At 44.2% G+C, this 26,969-nt stretch overlaps 1 protein-coding gene across 3 annotated transcripts in view; it reads right to left on the bottom strand.

Moving 5' to 3' along the window:
- The window catches only part of PDZRN4 (PDZ domain containing ring finger 4), a gene marked incomplete at its 5' end in the record, with an annotated part of 251,105 nt that extends 224,378 nt beyond the window's left edge, over nucleotides 1–26,727 (bottom strand). Inside the window, 2 exons of one of the 3 annotated variants that reach the window (XM_081022321.1) lie at nucleotides 1,668–1,754; nucleotides 26,594–26,727. In XM_081022321.1, the coding sequence (XP_080878447.1) occupies nucleotides 1,668–1,754; nucleotides 26,594–26,698 (192 nt within the window). Of the gene's footprint in view, nucleotides 1–738; nucleotides 933–1,667; nucleotides 1,755–6,332; nucleotides 6,978–26,593 lie in introns of those variants that run through there. The other 2 variants (XM_081022320.1, XM_081022324.1) reach the window with 2 other exon arrangements.
- Nucleotides 26,728–26,969: the final 242 nt, after the last annotated feature.

Consider the following 26,969-nt stretch of genomic DNA (forward strand, 5'->3'; position numbering starts at 1 on the left):
ACAAAGGAATCCATTTCAGATTCAATGTTCAGATCTTAGTTTAGCTATTTGAAGCAGGCCACACTTTACAACAGACATTGACCAGTAAGAATCTTTAAGAGGAAACAGCTTTAAAATAAAAGGCATTGTTTTTCTTGAGGGGTGTCACTTGTCAAAATGTCTCTGCTTGTATTACCCTTGAAAATAAACATTAGTTGAACATTTAGGGGCATACAGTTGTTTTTATTCAAAGGAGACTGGAATCACTAAACCTCAGAGGATGAGGCCAGATACAAATCAATATCCTTATCTGTATACATTTCTGAGTGCCGCTTTTGTATTGCTTTAATTTGTCACCAGACAGCCGCATGGTCACATAAATGTTTCACACATAGGCCTGGTCATGCATTATTCTGCAGTCAAGAGAATAATGGCAGAAGGGCACTTGCTTAAGCATATAAGCAATGCTCAAGGATGGTTTTGACCATCACTGAGAGATTTAAGTCCTACACACACCCAAATGGAAAAATGCAACAGTAGGATATGGAAGAACAGTGTGCTTTGGGAGGAAGGGGAAACCATGGACCTGTGGCTTCCTAACCTCTGGGAGAGTGATAGACTTGTGGCAATTATACTTTACAGAGTTGTGCGGAGGTTGCCCTGGGTCATTTGACCCTTTTTAACGGTTCTCTTTTCTCCTAGAAAAACCACACAATGCTTGCTTTTAAAGTTTAAAAATAACATATGACTTTTACTTACTGTTACTTGCTCTTGTGAGATTGAATATACAAGAGAGGCAGGTGTTACTTATGTTACTGGAACGTATTTCCATGAATTTGTATCTGAGACTGACTGATATTTACAGATTGGCTGTGAGGCAGGTAGCAGCATAACACAACACACTTGCTGCTCTCACAGTCAGTTAAAACACATGAGCAGTGGATAACTGAAGTAACTGGGGGGAGGGGAATTGCCTCAGTATGCATATGACATCACAAGATTCTAAACTACAGGACAACTGAAAAAAACCTACCTCACTGCATAGATGACATCACAAGATTATATGCTACAGGATTAACCCTTTGCACAGTAGTTTAGATGCACCATTCCTACAAGACTGAACATCCAAATATGGGTCCAGCAGTTCGACCTACTGTCATTCCAGTCTGTTAGGTAAAGGTAAAGGTAAAGGACCCCTGGACGGTTAAGTCCAATCAGGCCTTAACTTTTCACTTTCAGGCCAAGGGAGTCAGCATTTGTCCACAGACAGCTTTCCAGGTCAGGTGGCCAGCATGACTAAACCGCTTCTGGTGCAACAGAACACCGTGACGGAAACCAAAGCGCATGGAAATGCCATTTACCTTTCTGCCACAGTGGTACCTATTTATCTACTTGCACTGGCATGCCTTCAAATTGCTAGGTTGGCAGGAGCTGGGACCGAACAATGGGAGCTCACCCCGTCGCACAGATTTGAACCACCAACCTTCTGATCAGCAAGTCCAAGAGGCTCAGTGGTTTAGACCACAGAACCACCCGCATCCCTTCTAGTCCATTACACCCTTCCCAACATTCTTTTAACTTGCCACCATGCATAATAAGCACAATTCTCATTTAAAATTTACAGTGTGCCTAGCAATTTATTTTATATATATATATATATATGGCACTGAATCATTCTTTCTATTTACCTGGTTAGCTTGTCCTCCAACAATATTAAATCCCAGGGTATTGTTTTCTCTGTGTAGCATGATGGTTAAGATCTTAGACTCTCTTTCCTAGAAAGAAAGACAAAAAAAGACTACTTATAAAACCTACTTAACAATATCCTACTGTGACTTTATAAATCAAACCATTTAAAACCTTGCTTGAGATCTCCAGGAGATCCTATTTTGAGAAGTGAGTCTTTCAAATTTATTCCACATGATGGATATTCTGTAGGTCAAACGGTTTGTGTGTACCAGCTCAATCTCTCCCGCGTGGTTTTTCTACGTGCCAATATCTGGAACTTTGGCAACAGCCTGGAGACAAAACACCACAGTGTCCAATCTCCATGGTGAAACTACATTTACATTACACAAAACATTTCATTGCAGGGAGCAGTTGAGAAAACAGACCTCATACAGAACAACATTTTGAAGTCAGTTATGTTCAGTACTAGGATAGTCAGTGGAAAAAGTACTTCTGAATGAAATACAGGTACTATACTAATGAGATAAGTGATTAGTAAGTAATTCAGTGCAATTGTTTTGTCATTATCACTTAAGATATCAGCTCCATATTCATTAGCAGTCAAATAAGTATGAATGGTTTTAAGCGCAGAGAACTATTACAATGTTCAGAATTTTTATGGCTATTACATGATGCTATTTTAAACATGGTGAGCGATGGGGAAAATCTCTTTGAAATACATGGTTCTAGATTCAAGTAGGTAGCTGTGTTGGTCTGACGCAGTAGAAATACATATTAAAAAAATTAAAAAATTGTCCAGTAGCACCTTAGAGACCAACTAAGTTTGTTCTTGGTATGTGCTTTTGTGTGCATGCACACTTCTTCAGATACAATTTTTTATATTTTTTATATATACTTCTACTGTGTCAGACCACACGGCTACCTACCTGAATCTAGAACCATGGAAGGCACCATACTGAGCCACATGAAATGGAAGTCCATCAACCGTATCTGAAAAAGTGTGCATGCACACAGAAGCTCATACCAAGAACAAACTTAGTTGGTCTCTAAGGTGCTACAATTTTTTTAAAAAAAATAATACATGATTATGCCAATTTAGTAGTTCAGTACCAGCATAACTTCTGTTCACTCAGTTTCAACAATCTTTGGGCTGTTGTATGCCAAAACAGCACAGTACTATATATATGTGAGGCACTTATAAACAAATGGTTTAAACTGATATTCGATACAGATGATAATAACAACAACACACATTTGTACAGTGGTGTTTTCATTGCATACTTTCTTTACTTGGTTTATCTGTTTTAATTTACATTACACCTCAGGAGCCCCTTTATGGCAAAAAATGCACATAAGAAGTGCTAAAATAAAAACAAATTTATTTTAGAAACAACAACACAGAACACTGTGTTATTGATTGAATGAGTAGTTTCTCTGAGGATCATAGTTTCCAGGAACACAAGAATCAGCCTTTTCTGTGGTGGCTCCCCATTTGTGGAATGCTCTGTGCATTCCTCTTCTTCTAGGCCTTTGGCTAATTAAATCATCTATGGTTTTTTTAAACTTGGGGAATATTGTTTTTGTTTGTTACTATGGCTCTGAGTGTGTGTGTGTGTGTGTGTGTGTGCACACGCATCCTGTGACCCTCAGATGAAGGGCGGTATAGAAATCTAATAAATACATATTTCAGTAATTATATATTGTAAAGAAGCTGCAGTGACAGTTGTGTTATTAAGTCAAAGAATTACAACATCTAACAACCCTATGGTATCATAAAGGTCAGTGAATAATGCTAGTTCTGAAGAGAGCAAGGCGGTTCAAATCATTCCTGCTGGTTGTTGCGTCCCAAAAGTAAGCAGCATTGCACAAAACTGTGAGTGGAGCTTAAATCACCACTCAGCAGCAAATAACATTTTCAGGAGTCCCTAAGGACCTTCCAAACTTGAAGATAAATAAAGAATGAAGACACGAGAAATTAAATCAAGGGCTGTCATGCACAACAAGCCTGTGTAAAGTCGCCTTAATCCGCTTGTTTATTTAATCAAAAGCAAATTATTCAATGCAGAAATCATGCTCTCAGGCTTAACAAAAAGGGCGATGATATCCAATCTGTGCCTCCGGAGAAGATTTTGAGAGGAGGGGCAGCACGGAGGCCTGTAGAGGCAAAGGAGAATCATTTTAGAATGACATCTTCCTCTTTCCACTGATAGATGCCTTCCATCAGAGGAGGAGATCACCTTTAGATTGTACAACTAAAGTAATAGAGAACCTGGAAGCAAGGCACGTTGAACTGTGTAATATGCAAAGTATCAGACTATTAGAAGTGCAACAATAAACTGCTGTTTGTTGAACCAAAAGCCACCTGTCATTCTCCAGCTTTTAAATAGCATACATAGCAAGAGTTTAGCAGAGTGGCTGGGACAACCCAGCCAGATGGGTGGGGTATAAATAAATTATTATTATTATTATTATTATTATCATTATTATTAGCAACTCTGGGTAGTATTCAACAAAGTTTTACTCAGGGCAGACACACTGAAATTAATAAATATGACCAAGTTACTAAATAACATCCAAAGAAACCAAACTAATTAGTATCCCAATGAGAACAATTAGTATCCCAATGAAAACAGCAAGTGACAGCAGAGCTCCATGAATCTGATTCTATTCCCTGTGCCTTTGCTTGTGCAGGAAAATGCCGTTGCATAGCTGCACAGTTGAGATCTGTCTATTACAGAATCAAGAACTCAGCAGAAATCAAAACGAAATGTCCTTCATTTCACAAGTCCCACAACAACAACTCAGCTTAAGAGGTACCACTGCCACTGGTTGCACCTCCTGGAAACAAGGCTCACGGCATACAATCAGGCTAAGAAGACCCTCTGGGGGGAAAGGGGGAGGGCCGGTACAGGCATTGCCTTTGTTCAGAGTCTCTGATCTGTATATAAAATGTGTTCCAAGCCAGAAGTATTCCTCTTAGCTTTTTCCAAAAAGCACCCCTAGTTTCAAGATGCTAGCAGTCCATGCGTTTTGTGATGGTACTGACACCTCTATTTTTGCTGCCCATGCCTATTATAAACTAGAACCCATGTCACTGTTATCAAGATATGGGATCCAGCACATTATTATTATTATTATTTTACCAAAAAAGCACTGCTGAGACCCAAACTGAACCACCAATTTATGGGACAAAGATTAGCAATGCTGCGAAAAAGCAACACAAGGAAAGCAATTTACCCAGCAGTAGTTTCAAAGAAAAAGGTTTGATTTAAAAAAAAAACAAGACTACAGCACCCAGCATCTGTTGCAATACCAGCTCCAAAGAGTGCATCTCTGATTATTTCCAGGATGGGTTCCTCTAACACTCAGCAAAGTAATCAAAGTCAATTTCTTCCACAATTCTTATACTGCCTTGAGTTGGGGGCATTTTCAACACTCACCTTCCGAAATTATATCAAGACTCCAGCCTTCCAACAAGTGACATTTTATGAACCAGGTACATACCTGACACTGAGATTAGAGAAAGATCATCATCATAAACTCAGATGCACCACTTTGCAAACCTCAGGCACTGATAGCAAGTTCTGGAGCCAAGCCTTGCAAGCCCCAGTTCAGGATTAAACCCTGCAGCAACAAGGCTTAGGCCTGTTGGGTTGCAAGCTCTCCTCTTTATGAATGCTGCACCTGCTGGCCTTCAGGTGACGGGGAGGGAGTAAAAACCTCAAACCAGATCCCCCTTATAAAACAAATTAAGCACCACCAGTTATTGAGGAGCAAGCTGAGAAGGGGCTGACAAGAGTTACTTCACCAAGGTGAGCTGCTGAGGAACAGGGCAGACCTGCAGGTCACCTCATACAATTGTAGAGCTGGAAGGGACCACAAGGATCATCTAGTCCAACCCCCTGTAATGCAGGAATCTTTTGCCCAACATGGGGCTTGAATCCATCACCCTGAGACATAGGAGCCAACTCCAATAAGTCAAGCCCCCCAAGTTGATGGGCACTGACCTTCAAATGGCGTGGGTGCACCCCATTATGTGATCGATAAGGCAGGGGACCCCATATTTTATTCAACTTGGCACCCTTGCCCCAAGATCACGAGTCAGGCTTTACGAAGTGAGCCATCTTCTTCCTCAAAGAGCTTTAGTGGATGGGACAAAAATAGTCATCCATCTTCCCACAGCAGCCACCTTGGCAGCCCAGCCGGCTATTTCCAAGAAGCCCGAACACAAGCTGAGCAGGAAGGCGACAGTCCTGCCCTGCCATTGCCCCCTATCCTGGTTCCGAGTTTTCAGAGATCCACTACCTCTGAATACGGTGGCTTCCTTTCGCCGCCACAGCCAAGACCAATCCTCCCCCGACCCGTCTCACCTGCGAACCTCCCCGCGTCAGCAAAACTGATGCAGCCGCTGAGTGTCGACTCCACCTGGCGCTTGGCAGAAGTCACAGCGCCCAGGACGGTCCGCTACAGCCTCCCTCAACCTGGCGCCCTCGGGGGGCTGCAACCTCCACCATCCCAGACGCGCCATTCATTGTCAGAGATGGTGGGACCTGCCTGAGAGGAAGGAAGGAAGGAAAGTCTATCCCTAAAGGGCCCTTTGCTCCGCCAGGAGCGCACAGCCTAACCCCCGCCCCCCGCCCCTAAAAAACAGCGCCCCTGCTCACCTCGGGGCCGTCGTGGCTGCCGCTGAGGTGACGGACGTACTGGCTGAACTTCTGCTTGTACCGGAGCGCCGCCAGCTGCACGTCGCTCTGCAGCGCCGCCAGCTGGCCGAGCAGCGCCGATTCGCTCTCGCGCCGCTGCTGCAGCCCGGCGCTGCCAGACCTCGCGCGCAAAACGCTGCTACTGCTGCGGCTCGCGCTGCCCTCGTCGCCGGCGCCAAAAGCTTCCTCCTCCTCGTCGTCGTCGTCGTCGTCCTCTTGCTGCTGCTGCCGCTCTTGAGGTCCTTCGCCGCCGCCGCCGCGCATGTGCAGCGCCTCGCGACGGCGGCACCTGCCCGGCGCGTAGGCGCAGCCCTCGACGTGCGCCGCCAGTTGGTGGAGCGGCACGCGCCGTCGGCAGCCGCGCGCCCGGTAGTCGCACTGGGCGGCCAGGCGCAGCACGAGGCTCCTCAGCGGCGCCACCCGGTGCAGCTCCTGGCGGGAGATGGGCCGGCAGCGCAAGGGGCACAGCCGGCGCCGCGCCGCCCAGGGCAGCAGGCAGCCGGCGCAGAAGACGTGGCCGCACGGCGTCGACAGCGGCTCCTCCAGCACCAGGCCGCACAGCCGGCACTGCAGCGCCGGGTCCACCGGGTCCGCGTCCAGACCCATGGCGGGAAACCCGGCGGCGGCGGCAGCGCCTCCTTCCCTCAGTGGCCGGTCTCTCGCTGCTGCTGCTGCTGCTGCTGCTGGCGGCGCTTGCGAGCCTGGGGTGAAGGCGGAGGAGCCGAGCGGAGAGGGGCTGGCGGACGAAGCGGAGCGAGGAAGGGAGAGAGGTCGCCGGTCGGAGTTTTGGTTTGAAGTTTGCAGCTGCTCGCCAGAGCTTCGGAGGCGGCCGTATTCTGCCGAATAGGCGCTCCCTCGCAATGGCTCTGCTCTTTCTCCCCTGTCATCACCTCCACCCTTCCGTTGCTGCTGCCGCTGGGGAGGAGGGGGAGGAGGCTGGCTCGCCCCGCTTTCGAGAGATGACAGACCAGCCCTCTTGTTTACATCCCACAAGCTCCAGAAATGAAGGCAGACGCCTCCCTGCCGGCAGAACATGTCCCTATGGTAAGGATAGAGATGGAAGAGGATGCACCTTGAAGGACTGATTGCATCAGGTTCTCCGGCCAGCTGATTTCTATGGCAAGGTTTGCTTTGCCATCAGAATCGCCACCCATGCCCTACCTGGCTCCAAAGAGTTTGCAGGCGCTTCCGAGTGTCTCTCCTCCCCAATTCTAACAGGAGTTCCCTGTGCTGCATTGGCAAAGGCTTTCGAAACTGCTTTGAAGGAAGAGCTTCAGTGCTTACTTTCAGCCAGGCCACTCGGCCACTATGCTATGCATAGTGAGTGATAAGGGCGGGTGGCGCTGTGGGTTAAACCACAGAGCCTAGGACTTGCCGATCAATCGGAAGGTCGGAGGTTCAAATCCTCGCAGCGGGGTCAGCTCCCGTTGCTCGGTCCCAGTTCGAAAGAACGTCAAAGTGCAAGTAGATAAATAGGTACCGCTCTGGTGGGAAGGTAAACGGCGTTTCCGTGCGCTGCTCTGGTTCGCAGGAAGCGGCTTAGTCATGCTGGCCACATGACCCGGAAGCTGTATGCCGGCTCCCTCGGCCAGTAAAGCAAGATTTTACCTTTACCTTTTACCTTTTAAGCCATTTCTAAACCCGCCCTGCTTGGAGTGTGCTCTGTCCCATCATTAATAAAATCATGTTTTCCTCTGGGCTTCCAGGCTGGGGTTGGCCACAGTACCACTGAGCACATGCAGAATTCCTTACCTGCACTGCTAGATAAGCACCAGGGATTAACAGAGGGCTTCCAGATCAGAAGCCAGATTGAGGCAAAAAAAAACCCATCATTATAGTAACAGATGAAGGCTGGTCAGACTACCCCACCTTTTTGTGGTTTTGGTTTGGATGATTTATTTGTTTTTAGCAAGTATTTGTCTCCCCCGCTTTGAGATAATCTGGCTGGGCTTTTTTTCCTGCCTGATCTCTTGTTTGTACAGTTTTCCAGCTGCACTTGGGACAGGAAACCAATTTGCTGAAAGGCTGAGGTTGGGAGCTTGTGTAGGCAGCACATCCTGATTGGAAAAGAGAGAGAGAGAGAGAGAGAGGAAGGGAAGGGCTGGTCTCTCTGCAACAGGAACCTGTGCCGCCTTCCATGCTGCTTTCTTCTGCTGGCCTGCTCCAGCAAAGCACACACCCTTCATTAGCAGGGTAGGACTTCTCTTTAAAGCCCACACGTGCACACTTATGTAAAGGCAATAGCCTGAAAACACACTGGGTTATTTAAGGCTGCATTGTGAAACTGGAACTAAAAACACAAAACTTCTGCCATCTTGTCCTCTGCCTCTGTGTTTCTCCTTTGGCTTGCTTTTCCTCTTTAGGGGGAATATAATTAGACAAGGTGTGATTTGAGCAAGAACCCGTGGCTCACCAAAGCATCATCCTAGAAGTTTATTGCAAGCATCAGCACTTAGGCTGTATGTTGAGCAACAGAGAATAGCTTGCCTATGATGATGCAAGCGCTCTCTCTCTCTCTCTCTCTCTCACACACACACACACACACACACACAACACCAAGAAAAGCTTGCTTGACAGAGGACAGGATGCTCAGACTGGGCTGAGCCTTGGTGCCTCTCCCTTTAGAACATTTATTTATTTATTTATTGAATTTATATCCCGCCCTATACCCAGAGGTCTCAGGGTGGCTCACAGAATAAACCCAGAACACAAAACCTCAAAACATGGGGTAGCCACCTTCTAAAGCAGGGGAGTGAGGGTAGTCAAGGCTGTGCCCTCCAGATGTTATTGAACTATATTGCCAATGACACCATGTTGGCTACCCCTGCTTCAGAAATTAAGAACAAGGATTATTGGGCCTTGTTTTTATATGACTGCTCCTCAGTCCTAAAGAATTGTATGATGATTTCAGGCACAGGTTTCTCTCTCACTCTTGCTCTCTTTCTCTCTCTCTCTCGCTCTGTGTGTGTGTGTCTGTGTGTGCACATGTTTGTTTTAATTTATGATCTGACAAAACTTAAAGGATATAGAAAAAATGCAGATATCATGCTAAAACAATGCACTGATTTGCAGCTCTATAAAAGGAAGGGGGAGCAAAAAAAAAGCAGAACGGCAAGTTTCAAACGCGTTATTTCGCAGAATCTAAATCATAACAATTACAAGCATAACAGGAGTCATAAGCAATAAAGACAATGTCAAAAGGTACACAAACTGAACAATTTCCACATAAATAATAAAATATAAAATCAATATACAAAGAATTAATATTGATAATGTCAGTAGTCCCCACCACCAACACAACCCACTAAACATTACTCCAGCCCAAGAGTCTGTTCAGCAACCTCAGCTTTTGTAGCTGAAGTCAAGTCAGGACACCCAAAGGACAACTGCTCCTTGGGAGCAGTTACATGCCAAGGCACAACAGCAACATGTTTGCTGCCTACATTCTGCATTACATATGCAAATAGTGCCCTTCCTGTTCCCACAGCAAGCATGTCTAGTGGGACGCATCACTTCAGGACTTCAGCTAAGTGTCAATGCTCCCAAGTACTGTATATATTATGAGTTTTGTTTTGTTTTATATTTTTGCCAGTGGGAACTTTTGAACATAAGAGGAGCTTGGTGGATCAGTCACTGACTTATCTAGTCCAGCATCCTGTTCTCAGGGCAGCCAACCAGATGCCAGTGGGAAGCCTGGAAGCAGAACCTAAGCTTAAGCACAGTTTCCAGCAATTGGTATTTGGATCACTACTGCCTCTGACGGGATGCAGAGCACAGCCATCATGGCTAGTAGCCATTGCAATGCTTTTATGTAAGCCACCACCTGGTGAATTTTCATGGCTTAAACAAAAAAAGTTCTATGATGGGTTGGAAAATTATTTTAAGTCTTGAGTAATCACAAACTTCAGCTGGTGGAAAGGACAGTGAAACAATTTGTTGCTGTTTGGATGCAAAGGGGAGGAGGAGGAGGAGAAAGAGTGTGTGTGTGTCAGCCAAAGGTTTCGCTAAAACGGGAAACTTTCTTTGTGGGGGGAAATCTGACACAGGATTAGTGGTTGTGTTGCTGCTTTAAGCATTTGCTTGCACACTTGTAAATAAGCAAATAATTGCAATTTAGGTAGGCACTGTGGCCAAAATCCAACACAGAGTAAGGCATGCTTAAGCCCATTTTGTTGGATGTTATCCCACAAGTCTCCAGTGTTTTTTCACTGCTAGGAAACAGATTCTATAAGGAGATTGGCACTGGATTCAAGGAAGTTGGGTGAGCAACACACACTTTTTTTGACTATCAAAATGCTTTGTGATGAGATTTGCAAAACTAATATACAGAACCTCTTGCGTGCGCTGTAAAAAGACGTTTGCTCACAGTTTCATTCATAAGGAAAAGCAAAAATGCTACACATCTCTCTTTAGAATCTCTACATCGAGGCAGCCAGTGTGTTGCCTTCTAACTGTTGTTGGGCTACAGTTCCTACCAGCTACAACCAGCATGGGCAATGGTCAAGGATGATTAGAATTGCAGTCCAACAACTTGTGGGCACCACATTGACTGATTCATTGTATGTAAAGGCCCTAGATATGCTCAAGTGCCTGAGGTCCACAATTGTGAAGGTCAGTTCTCTCCCTCACTCCACAACGTAACATCTGAAGGGTATGATAGCCCCCACAAGAATACAGAAGTTGGGCATCCCTGTCCCAAGTGTAGGGGAGGGGTAGGAAATATGGTTAATAAATGTCAGTCTACATTGCTTAGCCTCAGCCAAGGTCCTGCCACCCAGTTCCCGGAGCTATGAATCATTCAGTAATTAATGCCCTTCATACTTGGCTTCTTTGTACATCTGCGCTTCATATTTCACAGCCTCCACTAGGCTGTCTTCCACACATAATCTGTAGGACAAATTCCTTTTATTTCTCTCACACAGGCCATTTAGAACAGCATTCCTCAACAACTGCAACAGTAACTTCCCTTGATTAAACTCTCCCTGGAGAACTTGAGTGGGCGCTTTTTTTGCCTGGGTGCATATCTCGATGCTTAAAGGAACAGAGGTCAAAACAGTGGCCAGAATGCTCACTGGAGAACTGCACTGGGGGGGGGGGAGAGAATAATGTTTCAAGAGAGTAGGAGAGGATATTTTCACCTAAAATACCATTAAATAACCCGGTAGTTTGTTGCTCTTACAGAACCAGAGAGGAGGATAAGAAAAGCCACTATGTATGAACTTAGCACACCATTCATTTTTCACTCTCTTTCAAGGTCAGCAGCCTCCAGAATGTGGTACTGTGGGGTTACTAGTCATCACTGCCATCCAGGTGTGTGGGCATGAAAGGGGGGCGTTGTAGTTAACAGACTTCTGGAATGGAGGAAGCATCTGGTAGCTTACAGAAGGGTTAAGGCCCAGGTGAATTTGGATTGGCTTCCAAGTTAATATGATAAAAGCCACAGAATTCACTTCCAATTTTTTATAAAATCATAGAATGGGATTTCTGATACACGTCCATTTGCCATGTAGTCTAGCTTGACATGAAGATCACAATGCCAAACAAATCGCACCCTGAAAGTTGTGTCCAGAGCAGGTGCCAGGAGCAGGTCAGCAATAAATCACATAGAGTGAGTTAACTCTTTATTAGGTGAAACAATGTTGGCTCAGGAGTGCTAGGTGAATGTGCACAGCAACTCTTCTCAGTAGATATTGCCCCATGAGGCAGTTGAGACTAAAAGTTCCCACCTACCCACAGCTGCCTAAGTCTCCTCACATACACCTGTCCTTCCCAAGCAATCTGAGACTACGCTGATGTGTCTGTCTTTGCTCCTCCCTCTTCATACCTCCATACCTTCATACCTCTTCTGGTCCTAGGGATGAGAGTTTGTCTTAGCTTCCGCCTCTGATTCTAATTCTGGAATTCTCTTTGCTACAGATTCTCCCTGCTCACCTCTTCTGACATCTCCTCCTCCCAGGCTTCTCCCTCTTACCACTCAGGATTGTCCCACCACCAATCTCCAAGCTCTGAGCCTTTGACCCCAGCTGGTGCCTCCCACCATTCTTCTGTGTCCAATCAGTCCATGACAGTTGTGCCTTTACAACAGAGAATGTGTATAGCAAGCTCATTCTTTACAAAGTTAAAATTACTGGAGGAAGATCCAGTTGTGGGTTACTGCTGGGATTTTTTTTTTAATGTGCTGCTGAGAGTTTAGGAATGGAATGCAACCATTGGCCAATTCTTACACAGCCACTTCCTGATGGCTTTATCCTACAACACTCCAGAATAGGAAAACAGAAGCCATGAGGAAGAGTGTAGGATCACGTGGGAAGATTTTTTATTTCTATTTTTTTGCAGCATGTTGCCTATCTCAGTATATTCATTTTTCAGAACTGGCCTTTCCACATGCTAAGTGTGTCTTGAATAGGAATGCAATTCCACCAGTTTGCCATTAGAGGTTGCTGCCTAATCTGGTTTTAATAACCCAAAGTAGTTTGCATCTTTTGAAGTGCTTTTTCCTGCAACAAAAAAGTTAATAGTTGTAAAAACATTAACAGGATATAGACAAGGCAGCTGTATACATTGGAGAGGAGCAATGCGAAGTTCAACAGTGCTAGCAGTGAAATGTTGCCCCCTCCTATCTCTCTCACACACAAAGACATATTGCCTCCATTTACCCTAAAACATACTTGAGTGATTCAGAAAGCATTGTCAGTGTTATGTAGAGTTTGATTCAACACGAGCCTAATTTTTAGGGATTCGTAGGAAACGAGGCAGCAGAAAGGGAAAGCAAGCAGCCTTTTGGTAGTGCAGGCAATGGAATAAAACTCGTGAAACTGAAATATGTGAGTGGGGCCTGCAATAAAATGTTGCAGTGTGGAGTTCACCTGTTCAGGCTTCCAGCCATGCTATCTTCCAATATACTCTCTTCCATTCTACCTCTTATTTTTATGTCCCACCACCATAAAGGAAATTCAGCATTCCATAGCCATTGACCATACTTAAGTGCTCAGTCACTGAGTTATTTGGGTTTTTGTTCTTCCCTGTGTTGCCAATTCTAAATATTGTTAAATACATCTGTAAACCTTGTGGTTCTTCTGAGCTTAATGATATCTGCTGTGCTGCTGCTGCCATGCTGTCCCCATAAGCATAATGTTTTCCCCGAAACATTACTAATAGAGAGAATTATATAAACATGATAAAGGTTGATAAAATATATGTCTATTGCAACAAAGCACAATATCTGATGGGCTCATAGAGCATCATTTCAAAATGTTATAATGATAAGAGTACCTTGTTATAATACGTCCTTTCCTGACATGAATATAGTAAATAATTTCTGTCATGATAGAAACATCCCAAATTCTGTAGAACAAGTGCTCTGTAAAACATAGCCAGCCTCATGTTCTTTCTAGACACCACTCATGTTGTGCTATATTGTTTTTTTCCAACAGTAAATAAAAATTTCTTGGGACCAAACAAAACAAGACATTGGAAGATAATTGAACTGGTTCTCATGCATATATTATTTTAAGCAGCCCCCCACCCATTGTATTGGAGAAGTGGCTTGGGAGGAGGGGATATATAACACCCCAATACCTCTCTCACCCCAGCTACTCTTTGTCCCATAGGGAAAGCTGTTTGAGATCAGGAAAATGATGTAAGAAGCAAGGATTAGACATCATGTCTTCATGGCAGGGCTGTCCATCTTGAACCAGTAGTTAGGCCTGAAGAGCAAGGCAGCACCCAAGGACAAATTATGGGATACTCCCTTCTATCCAAATCTTTGGGGCTGGTGCTTTGAAAACACAGCAAAGCTCAGACCAAAAATATTGTCCCTAGGTACCCCATTAACAAAATCAAAGGCTGTCCAGAGTCCAGATTGTCACAGGAGGCAGAGAATCCATCTTCTAAATTGGGTAACTTTAGGCAGATGTTCAGGTTACCAGGCTTTTGCAGGATTAATGCATTTCATTGTGTATGTACAAAGCAGGTGTGAATTGTACCTTTCAAATTATGCAGCCTTAAAATTGTGCAATAGGTAGTTTTCTATATAAAGAACACATCAAAAAGAAAAAAGAAAAGCATGTTCAATGTTTGGAATGAAATAGGAAAATTAACACTAGTGGGATTGGTTTCCAAATACATGTGATTACAAAGATTATGGTTAGTTCCCGCCCCCGCCCCCAGGACTTGGCTGTAAGAAGCAAAGGCTCTTTTTTCAATTTTTCTTCTTCTTCAAAAAATCATTTAGTAAACATGTGCCCCCACCCCCAGTTACTCTCTGTATTGAGTCCTGGCACAATTGCATACACGGAGATTTGTGTGGCAGCCATTAAAACAGTATTCTGTGAATGACAAGTGGGTGACTCTGGATCTTTTGTTATATTTAGGCTGAAACTTGGGAGTAAGCTTGAATTTAATGGGATTTCGCTGTGGTCTAAACCACAGAGCCTAGGGCTTGCCGATCAGAAGGTCAACGGTTCAAATCCCCACGATGGGGTCAGCTCCCGTTGTTCGGTTCCTGCTCCTGCCAATCTAGCAGTTCGAAAGCACATCAAAGTGCAAGTAGATAAATAGGTACTGCTCCGGCGGGAAGGTAAACGGTGTTTCTGTGCACTGCTCTGGTTCGCCAGAAGCGGCTTAGTCATGTTGGCCACATGACCCGGAAGCTGTACACCGGCTTCCTTGGCCAGTAAAGTGAGATGAGCACCGCAACCACAGAGTCGTCCATGACTGGACCTAACGGTCAGGGGTCCCTTTACCTTTACTTTACAATAAGCATACACAGGATCATCTGACAAAATGCTTTACAGACAGACCACAAACAGCAGCAAAAAGTTCAAGCTCTTTCATAACAGCCACCAGAAGCAGTCATGTACGAAAGATTCTTAGGACAGACAATGCCAGGGATGGGGATGGACTTCTGCAGATATACCTGTGTGAGCTTTTCTCTGGCATCTAACTGACCAGAATACTCAGCTAGATGGGCCTTAAGCCTAATTCTGCAGGACAGTCTTTATGGGCAGTGCAGTGATTTTAATAGTTCTCTTGTAGCACCCTGCTTGTGGTTAACACTTAGCTGGAATGAAATATTCAACGCAGCAATAGAGAAATTAAAATAATAATTTATTTGTCAGACAAATAAATGAGAGACACAGTGGTATATGGATACCAAAGCTCTGCCCTTCCAGCCCTGATGGCCAGCACTTATATTTCCTCAGCCCAGCCCCCTTGCTCCTCCTTTGGTTGCCTCTGTCCAATCAGCCTGGTTGAAATTCCTATTGGCTGTTTGCTAGAACCAATCATAAAAGATACACCCATTTCCTATTACCTTTTATGGGAGACAAAGAGCTATATTTCCTTCTATCCATAAATGGCAGACAAGTAGCCATATATCTTACATTTGCCTCGACCAGGCACCTTAATTACCAGATAACCTTTTTGCCCTATTGCCCTATTCACTCCAAAACAGATGGCTAATTTATCTTAAACAGAGATCTTGGGTTCACCTTCTCACACACCATCAATGAAATAAGAATCTAACATAAGAATCTAACATTTCTTACTTTCTAAATCTTTTGCATAATTACATTTAAGCCAATATATTTCATACATTAACATAGATAGATTTTTTTAGAAGAAAAGGAACAGTTTCAAAGTAAAAAGGACTCAGTAAAACATCTTCGAAAGCAGCCTCTTTAGTTTACAACTCCTTTTCCTAGCCAGCTGCTGTTTCTATTAGCTCTTGCCCTTTAACCTTAGGAAGATGTGGCTCGAGTCTAATGGGAGGCACAGGGTATATTATCTGTTAAACAATAAATTTCACTATTTACCAACTCTTAATTATGTCTTTGCAGCTTGATTGTATTCTGTAATTTGTATGGTCAGTGTGACCTTTTGTTCCCAGCCTGTAATTTCCTTTTACAACCCTGAAGCACTGTTATAGATCAGAGGGGCCCTGTTTAGGAAGATAAACATCTGCCAAAGCACCCAGCCAGCTGCTTTATGCCTGGCATAAGAGATACAAACATTTACAAATATATTTTTAAGCTCATTTTAAAAATGCAGGCCTTGATCTGATGCCTCATTCTTAAGTATGAATTAGGGCAGATCCAAACCATACATTTAAAGCATGTTCCTTCCTCTAAAGAATCCTGGCAAACATAGTTTGATAAGAGTGCCATGAATTGTAGTTCTGAGGGGGGGGGGACTGCAGTTCCCATGATTCTTTGGGAGAAGTAATGCACATCAGATATGCTTTAAATATATGGTGTGCATTTGCCCTTGGTCAAATACTACTCTCTATACTTACTCCAGCACTGGAACTAGAAGTGGATTTTAGATTAAGGATTAAAGAAGTATCGCTCAACCTGTATTGGGGGTCTGTTTCCCAGTCCTATAAACTGTCATGTTAATACAGTAAAATGCTGTCTAGAACTGGACTAGATTTCAATGTAATTTTTTAAATTTAAAAAAGTTATAATAGCTCTGATAAAACATACTTACCTCTTTAACTGCTGCAAACACAGATGTTATTCAAAGTGTTAGGCAACAGTGTAACTGACTGTGTAGCAGTGGCGTAGCGTGGGTTGTCAGCACCCGGGGCAAGGCAAGTAATTTGCGCCCCCTAACCCGTGGATTTTTGTAGGGGCAGAGAGCTGCGAGTGCGAGCGCGCGCCCCCCCCAGATGTTGCGCCCGGTGCGGTCGGCCCCCCCTGCACCCCCCACGCTACGCCACTGCTGTGTAGGGAGAGAAACAAACATTTTGGTATTTCCTGAAATACCGGGAAAATAGCTTTGCCAATATTATAGAAGTTTTCCATGTTAAATCTCCACTGACAATATCCTCCCCCAACTTTGGGCTAGGGAAATGTAGGCCTTGGAACTTTTATCTGTTGGAAAGGTTGTAAAAAAAAAAATGGCACTTTACAAGCAAAATACCGAAAAGGCAACACACACAAAGACAAGCTCTTCCCTTCAGCAGCATCCCCCCCATCTCAATTCCAGCAGCAAAGGAAACAACCAAAGGATAGGAGGAAAGTGAGATACAACTTTGACAAGCAGGAACAAATGCAATTACACTCACCAAGGTTGCAATTGCATAGTCTCATTATGCTTCTAAAAAGACATGCATAGGATTGCAATGTCTAGAGTGTGGAGGGGCAAACTCTATGTCAAAGCTTCCCATGTCCTGCTGGCTCACTGTGGTCTGGGTGAGAGATGGGGTGCTCCTTTTTTATATAACTTTATTTGTTCTTTTTCCCCTTCCATGCCAGTCAATGGGAGGGAAATATGTCACTTCAAGGGTTGGCACAGCTGAAGGTGCCTCTTGGAGGCAGGTCAAGGAACTGAGGATTCTGCTGTGGATCCTCAGCTGCCCCAGTAATGCCCCCTCCTGCCCCCTCCTGGTCCAGTTGTGGACCTTTCCACAACTGGTCAAGAACGTGATGGACCTGCCTTTGTGCCAGCAGAAGAGCTTGGTTCCCTTTCAGCCAGGAGGTCCCAATGTAGATGTTTCTCAGAGCACATCCAACTAGCTGGCACCTACATAGTTTAGCTAGCTCTTCTTTGTAGAATGATGGTGGAAGACGGGGATGCTTTGAAGTACATATCTTCATATAGGCCTTTTCCATTTGAGAAAGTACAGATAGGGAAATTGTTTTGCCATTTCCCTGTCAGCCCATTTCCCCAGCCCTAGGTTCCCCTGGTAAAAGGTTGTCTGGACTTCATAAATGTCGTTCTATCGATAGAGATCATTTGCCTACACAAGCTACCCAAGATAAATATTTTGCAAGGCTTCAGAGCAGAATATGACAGATGGAAGAGATCAGCAGCTGCCTAGAGAGGTAGAAATGGGCAATTGCTTCCTGATCGCAGGAGAGGAGGATTACTAGTTTGCTTTTCTATGGTCAGTGGAAGGTGACTTCTTGAGGCAATGCAGAGTGGAAAGAATAGCTTGCTAAGTGGTTAGAGAAAGGTAGATTAGAAGACCTGGTTCTGTGGTTTACCAAAACTGGATAAATGTGTGGGCTTCCAGAGAGGAGTCCACAGGTGCTTTGCTTCTCCCTGGTCCTTTTTACTGAAACACTGTTCTAAGCTAAGTCAAGGTTTGGCTTACTGTGTTGTCCAAACCAGGACACTTGCTTCAGCTCTCTCCTCACTAATCATGAGCTGTGGCCAAGTTTTAGCCTCAGTTAGCCATAGTTTGGCTTACCATCTCATGAAAAACAGCTCAGTGCCTGAGGGATTTTATTTACAGTTTGCTGTTGTAAGGTTTCTCTGTCTTGCTTTAGGATTTGGTATTCTGGTCACTCCTGGTAGTTAAGACTCTTCCATAGGGGTAGAAAACTGTCCAGAATTTGGAAGAGAGCTTTTGGAACAGCACTGGCATAAATCTCAGCCCTGTAGCACTCAAAGACAAGTGTGCCAACATCCACAAAGACTTCAGGTCAATAGATGCTTCCCATGACTTGAGAAGGAAGGCCTGTGGTAGGTCAGCTGGTAGAGCATGAAATTCTTAATCTCAGGATTTGGGTCCCACATTGGACTAGATGACCCTCGTGGTCCCTTCCAACTCTATGATGCTATGAATACTTTCCCATCTGTAATCCACTCTGGATCAACAGAACTGTCAGATGTTGAGAGGCATACGCTGCTGCTTTTGCAGTACTAAAACAGGACCACATTTCAATGCTTTCTAATTAGTATTGTCATATCATCTTAGGCTCAATCTCAGAAAGCCAAAGGCCAGTGGGGTAGGGGTGTGGGAAGCAATGCAACAACATGACAACGTCTTGGGATTGAAATGGCTGCAACATTATTGATTACAGGTGTCAGTAGGCATTGGCATAGGCACTGGGTATGTATCCTGAATCAACTGCCTGATGACTTCATCAGAGTCGATCCTGGGTTGAGGATCCCCATGTGGTACACATCAAATAGAGGCAATCCCTCCAGGATGCCATTTGAGGAGTTCTATGGGTCATTAGCCCCCGTCTGGGCATTCAGCCAGAATCCTTCACCTTGGGCCCCTTTGCCAAGGTACTCTGATACTTTCATCGGGAAGAGGAGGGTAGGGCTCCTTTCCCGCCCCTCTGTTTAGACTAATGATTCAACCCAATGTCAGCAAATTGTGGCAGCTGCTGTGAGGTAGGCCAACCCTCCAAACCAGCCCAATTTGTCTGCAGGCAAATTTCTCCCCTGCCCCAGTGACCAAATAACTCCACAGCAAGGACATGTGCTGCCTGCTTACCTTTGGGCAGGGCCAAACATACAGGGTGGGCTGTTGCTGACTGCACAGCTGGTTTAGATTGACTGAGTGAAGCCAGGAAAGGGTAGACTTCAGCAGGTCTGCCATAAAGGAACTGCCTCCTAAATTGGCCATGATTGGCCCACTCAAATTTAACTTGAAGGAAAGTTCTGACACTCCCCATGGCCTGTATATTTTATCTCTAAAAGAGAGATACTTATCATGGTCTACCTGCCCCACTCCCAACTGTTTTAAAATTGACCCTTGTTTTTAAAATTGGGTCACATTTCACAAAGCCATCTGTACTTTCTACTGATAGGAATCAATTATGTTCTTGGCAAGTTCTGCAAAGTGCATGTGTTTCTGATCAACATTGCATCACCAAGGTGAATGGCTTTTTTTTTCTTTTCAAAATCTATGATAACCAGCAACCTAATATCTCACTTATTAAATTCTGCCAGTTCCTTTGCATTGAAACCAGTATATGGTGACCATTTTAAAATCTTTTTAGCTATGGGTGGCTTCCAGTGTTGTTAAATATTGTCACATCTGGCACCGTCCCATGTCAAAAATTCAAACACCCATTGTCAAAAATTAAATCAACTACCAAAGATGCAGAATACAGACATCTAATATCCAGCACATTTTTGAGCCTGCGGATTATATGCAAAGAACACCTGGTTCCATAGAACATCCCTATTGCCCTACTGATCTTGCATATTTTAACCAGACATTATGGAGGTTGTTTTCAGCCATGTGTGCTTCTCAAGCTGCTCTGAAAGGGATTAAGAAGAAGAGTTTGGATTTGATATCCCGCTTTATCACTACCCTAAGGAGTCTCAAAGCAGCTAACATTCTCCTTTCCCTTCCTCCCCCACAACAAACACTCTGTGAGGTGAGTGGGGCTGAGAGACTTCAAAGAAGTGTGACTAGCCCAAGGTCACCAAGCAGCTGCATGTGGAGGAGCGGGGACACGAACCCGGTTCACCAGATTACGAGTCTACCGCTCTTAACCACTACACCACACTGGCGTATATTAAGCAATATATGTATATATATAATGTGTGTGTGTGTGTGTGTGTGTGTATTTTTACCCCACCTTTTTCCCTGATGGGACTCAAGGCAGCTTACAGACAAAAACAAGAATCACTGGAAACATAGAACGTGAACCAAATTTCTCCTCCATCCTTTGACATAACTATCTACAGTTACAAGTGAGATTTAGAGCAGTGTCTGCCTAATGCATAGGTAGGCAAACTAAGGCCCGGGGGCCAGATCTGGCCCAATCACCTTCTAAATCCGGCCCACGGACGGTCTGGGAATCAGCGTGTTTTTACATGAGTAGAATGTGTCCTTTTATTTAAAATGCATCTCTGGGTTATTTGTGGGGCATAGGAATTCATTCATTTTCCCCCCGAAATATAGTCTGCTCCCCCACAAGGTCTAAGAGACAGTGGACCGGCCCCCTGCTGAAAAAGTTTGCTGACCCCTGGCCCTAATGGTCTTCTTGGAAGTGCATGGAAGTCACAATCCTCCTCCGGCAAAAGACAGGCTCTACTTCTCTGTTAGCCATTCCTTCCAAACCAATCCTGGATTTAGGCAAGAAAGGGAAGGGCAGGAATGTGGTCTTCAGTTACCAAATAGTAATACTATTTCTGGCTTTGCATGGATAGAGGGAAAAGCTCACATGTTTCCTAGAAACCATCAACATTTCTTTAGGGAAGCTCATTTCACACCCAGAGTACAACAGAAGCAGAAAACCATGAAGCTGAACGAGAGGGCTGCCCAAGGTTGAAAGCCAGGCATAAAGAGTGAGGTTTACTTTTATGTAGACACACACAGGATTGTGCTGCTAGTTAGTAAACTTAATGCAGACTTCCCCTGATTGTGGGTACTTGTAATGTACATTGGCAGCTTCAGCTGCATAGATTCTGTCTATTTCAGTAAACAGAGAAATCTGGGCTTGAGGTCCACTGCTCTGCCACTGACAGTCATCCATCTCTAAGGCACTGGCGAATCTGGAACTAACAGCAATGTAAGATACCATATCTGGCATATACCGTATTTTTCGTCCCATAGGATACTTCGTCCCATAGGACGCACCTAGTTTTTTGGGAGGGAAATAAAGGAAAAATTTTTTTCCTTTATTTCCCCCCCAAAACCAGGTCGGGGAACAGCGGGATGGCGGCACTGTGCCTCCCCGCTGTCCCCCGAGCTTGTGGGGCTGGCCGATGTCTGCCCGGCGCGCGGGGCGCTCTGCTTGAGGGCGCCCCGGGCAGCAGGCTGCTATCCGCAGCGCGGGGGAGCCCTGCGGGAACTCCCGCGGGCTCCCCAGGCTTGCTGATAGCTTCCTGAAGCCTGGAGAGCGAGAGGGGTCGGTGTGCACCGACCCCTCTCGCTCTCCAAGCTTCAGCGAAAGCCTGTATTTGCCCCATAGGACGCACACAGATTTCCCCTTCATTTTTTGAGGGGAAAAAGTGTGTCCTATAGGGCGAAAAATACAGTACATGTTGTCTAAATATTCCCTATGAGGCAGTTTTTCACTACCACAGACCTGGCATTTTGGAACTCAAATGAACATAGAAAGCCCCTTAACACCACATGTTAAACCAAAAGGTTTTGTTGTTGTCACAGTTCATTGACCACCTTAGTGTCTCACAGGGGGGCTTCTTACAGCATCTATTTGATCACTATCGGAAAGAAAATGCTGGATTAGATAGATGTTTAGACTGATTTAGCAGGACGGTCCTTATGTAGTTATGTATGAAGCATATCCTTTCCAAATGCTAATAAGGCAGGTGAAGTGAGTACACATTGCTCAATGCTATGTGTCATTGCTGATTTCAGGTGTGATATAGGACCCACAAGGAATTCTGCTTAAGAAGCTGATCCTGTGATATGGCTTCTTGGATAATAAACATTGTCTGAAATGTCGCAGGAACTGCAAGAAAAAACAAATCCTCTCACTCCCTCTGACTCATAGTTCCTAAACTTGGAGGTTTTGGAAAGACATTGGATCTGGAAGATATACTCCAAGTATTTTCTCCAATAATGTTTCTAGATTACCAGTTTTGTGCTTGGGTTTTTAAAAAGAAAGGAAAAAAAGGCTTGTTAAGAACAAAGACATTTACATCTGCACAAAGATACACCCTGAAAGAAGAAATCAAGGGTACAATCTTATACATATCGATTTCAATGGGACTTTCTTCTGAGAAGGCAAAACGTAGGATTGTAATGCATATTTCATGCTAAGTCAGGAATGGGGAATCTACTACCATCCAGATCTGGGCGGTTCAACCTCTCAGACAAAGTAGGCCTCAAAAAACAAACAAAAAACTGTTACATAGAACCTGTGGGTTAATATTATTAAATATACAAAATTAAAATATTTAATTGAATGTATTTTAAAATGCACAAATAATAGATTCAATATATTTATTTATTTATTAAACAGATGCTCTACATGTTGGTCTGCAACTCCTGTCACCATAGACCATGCTTGCTGGCGTTGATAGGAGTTGGGAGTATAACAACATTTGGTGGACCCAGGGACGGAGGAAAGGGGGTGCAGTAGGGGTGGTCCGCCCTGGGTGTCACCACTGAGGGGGGTGAGAAAATGCCAGGTGGCACTCAGCGCGGGGCCTGCAGCACTCCCGAGCCATGCATCTCTCATGGGAGTGATGCAGTGGCTTGGGCACCCACAAGTTCTGCTCTGCCCCAAATGGTCCGCCCACCACCTCCTCCTCAGCTATAGGGCGGCTGAGTGGAAGGAGGCAGGCAGACCCCTTGGAGGACCCACAGAGCGTCCTGCCCCAGCTTGCCTGCCCTGTGGGCGTCTGGCCCCACACCCCATGGGCAGCCGCCCCGGGCACCCAATCGGCTTGCTCTGCCACTGGGTGGGCCACAGGTTACCCATAACTGCTCTGTCGGCACATCTAGGCATAACAGGGAGAATAGTAATTAGGATTAATTGGGCTATCATTGGTTTCTAGCCATAATGGCTCTCTTCTCTGGCTCCACTGTTGGAGGAAGCATGTCTCTGAATAACAGTTGCTGACTTATTGTGACTTCACCATGTTTTGGCTCCACCACCCACAGATTCACCACACCTGGACCTGCAACTGACATACACACTTAAGGGGGGGCATTATGCAAATCATCCTAATAAGTGTGTTTCTCTGTTCACTGCTTTTGCATGATTCATTTATTTCAGTGGCACTTACTTGTGCAGGAGCCTTGCTGAGTGAATTGCGTCTGGAAATGTTAAATATATATTCCACTTTGACGTCAATAATGCTGAATGTTGGAAGATCAACCAACCATTCCAATATGTTCATTTGCAACTGCCATGAGTCCAGAAATTCCCACAACATTAGGCAAGGGCATAAAGAAGGGGGGGGGAAATCTAATATTTCAGAACTGAGTTGCTCATCACTTTAGCAAATCATAGGTGCCTTCAATGTAGTACTTATTTGAGCAAGGAAGCATTAATCATTCACACCACATAAATAAGGGACCTCACGTATGCAAGGCTATTCATCACAAAACAAACTGGCTTCGCATATTTTGCTGACTAGATAAGAGGTTTTGTCACACACATCAAAATAAGAACTTAAGTAAGGTGCTAAGATACTGAAGACCAAGTAAACCGTTTCTCATAAATGGCTGCATTTTAATCTACTACCATGAACATTTAACCACAATGACAATAATAGACAACCCATTTTCCTTTAGAAAGCAAGCAAGGAAAAAATAATGTTAATCTTTCTAGTGATACAACCAACAGGCTTAGAAACTCCTCCTTTACTTCCTTGCCCAGTTGTGGACCAAAATATTTTGCATCCTGAAATGGAGCCCAAATGGTTTCCCCCCCTCCCAATTAAGGCCAATACTTTAATATGTCTTGCTGCACCATTCATGCACCAATTCTGACTTCTAACTAATGCCCCAAGCTTCCTGAGTGGCGCTTCCTGATGCAAGTCCCTTCACCCAGTGCTTACCAACATGGAAGTCCAATATAGTCTATCTGTTTGTTTGTTTGTTTGTTTGTTTGTTTGCTGGCTATATTTATATCCCATCCATCCTCCAAAAGGAAATCCATAAAATGCCATAATTTATAATTAAAACATCTAAAAACTACAACACTGAAACAAACCACAGAGCACAACGCCCCAATACTAGAGTGACAAGATTCAGCAAAGCTTGTTGCTGGACTGCAGCCTTATCACTTCTCATACCAGCTTGGCTTTCGACCAGTGAAATTTGGTAAATTGGGAAGCAACAAAGGCAGAAGGGCGTGTCTATCCAGACTGTTAAGAAATATCAAAGTTTTTACTGAGCTGAAAGTTAGAACAATTATAATTAGCAATTGCAATTACGTGTCTTTATTGTTGTGCCAGCAAAAATAAATTATGCCTACTGCATGGTAGACTGACATATTAAAGGATGAATCATATAGAGATGTATGCCACTGAACTGAAGCATGTATTATAGTTATTTTCTGCAGTTTAAAATTAGGTGTTCTGGACTTAAATTCATGAGATACCACTCTGAGGAAAGTTGGCATGGGGTAAGATCTAGATGAGAAAGGAGGGAGAAAGCTGGTTGCCGGTAGAAACGTGTTGTTGTTTTTTTAAAATGCACCTTATGTCCTACCTATTTTTTTTTTAAAAAAGAAACTCCCTGTCATCAAGAAGTCCAATTTAAAAGACATTAAAAGATACCACAATCCTCATTTCTAACCCAAATAAGAATAAAAACATCCAGATTATTAAGTAAAAAGATCATCTCCTAAATTGTTGTTGTTGTTTACAGAACAGCCACCAGAAGTCACAGAACAGTTGGTCAATGGCACTTGTAGACACCCATGTTTTGACCAGCCACTTGAATCAATACCCTGATGGGCTGGACCTGGTGGACCTCACATGGCATTCGAGAGGGTGGGCCGCTACAGAAAAGCTCTAGCTCTGGTTTCACCACCAAGCTGTGCTTCATAGGCTTGGGGGAAAGACATGTGGTTGCATCTACCGCTGTGTGAGTGGAAGTCTGTTGTGCCAGAGGAATGGCAGCACTGGATACCAACCCAAATAAGTTTTGGGGTCCGAAGTTGAGAATCATAGGAAAGTGCCATCTTTCATTAGAGACCACCAGCAGCATTCCCTTCTCCTCAATGCAAGTAACATTTGTAGAGAAGCGCTTTTCATCAGGATTACAGGAGGAGCCAAAAGGATTCTGCTCCTTCTGTTCTCCCATCTGTTGAGATCCCAAATATTATCAACCCCCTCCCAAATGATTTCTCATACACACACACACACACACACACACATGCAAGTTAAATGCTGATATGCATTTAATAACACATTTAGTTTGACCCATAGACACTACCAGTCACTAGGGTACTGCGGGGAAAGTTCAGTTCGGTTAACTTTTTTTCCAAAACCACTAATAGCAACTTCATATAAAAAGGCCTAATTTAGATGAGTCATTCTGACTTTTCAGTTTAGCATATCATGATGGAAAAATACCTCACAATTATGTGGCCAAAGCTAGCATTATTTTTATGGTCACACTAATTTGGGCCATAAAATGGGCTTTGTTAAAACCCACACAACAGAAGGCTGTACCTATCAACAGTAAAAAAAATAAAAATTAAAAACATGAATGGGGTAGAAGAATCCAGGGACCGGCACATATGCATTTTTATACAAAGAGGAATCCATGAATGCCACCAGTATCACCATTATAGCTGCTGCATTTTGACCAAGTCACAATAATGAATTCTTAAAATAGTGCTCCCATGTGTTCCAAGTGCTTTGTATACATTATCTTGCTATAAACTTTATAACAACCCTTTGGTGCTTGTGCATTAGTCCCTACCAATTACATTGAAATGTATTGCATTTCTGTTTCAGTTCTCCTTTGTCACCTTTTACATCTGTGCCTATAAATGACCATTACAAATTGTATGCAAATATGTACAATCTCATCTTACCTGGAGGCAGAAACTCTGATCAGCACCTGGGAGCTCCCGTTTTTTACTTCCTACAGTGTTCCACTGCTGCAGGAAATTAAAATGGAGGCTTCCAGCCCTCTCCATTCAGTGCTGATTAAAGACTCACTTCAGCTGCGCTTCTTGTAGGGCATTCACAGTTCTCTGAGGAACACCTGATTGCTGCATAATCATTTTTATGCAGAGTAGGGAGAACTGGAGGCTATTTTCTGGAAGGAAAAAGAGACCCTTTCACCACTCATTCATCCAAGGGACCATCACATTCCTTAGCTGCTGTGCCTCTGTATTTCTGGATGTCTCTCAGGTCACAGTTGGGATGAACCTGAGATTTGATCCCCTTTCATCCCCAGACCAGGAG

Source organism: Podarcis pityusensis, assembly GCF_964106645.2.
Source record: "Podarcis pityusensis genome assembly, chromosome: 10".
Classification (NCBI taxonomy): domain Eukaryota; kingdom Metazoa; phylum Chordata; class Lepidosauria; order Squamata; family Lacertidae; genus Podarcis; species Podarcis pityusensis.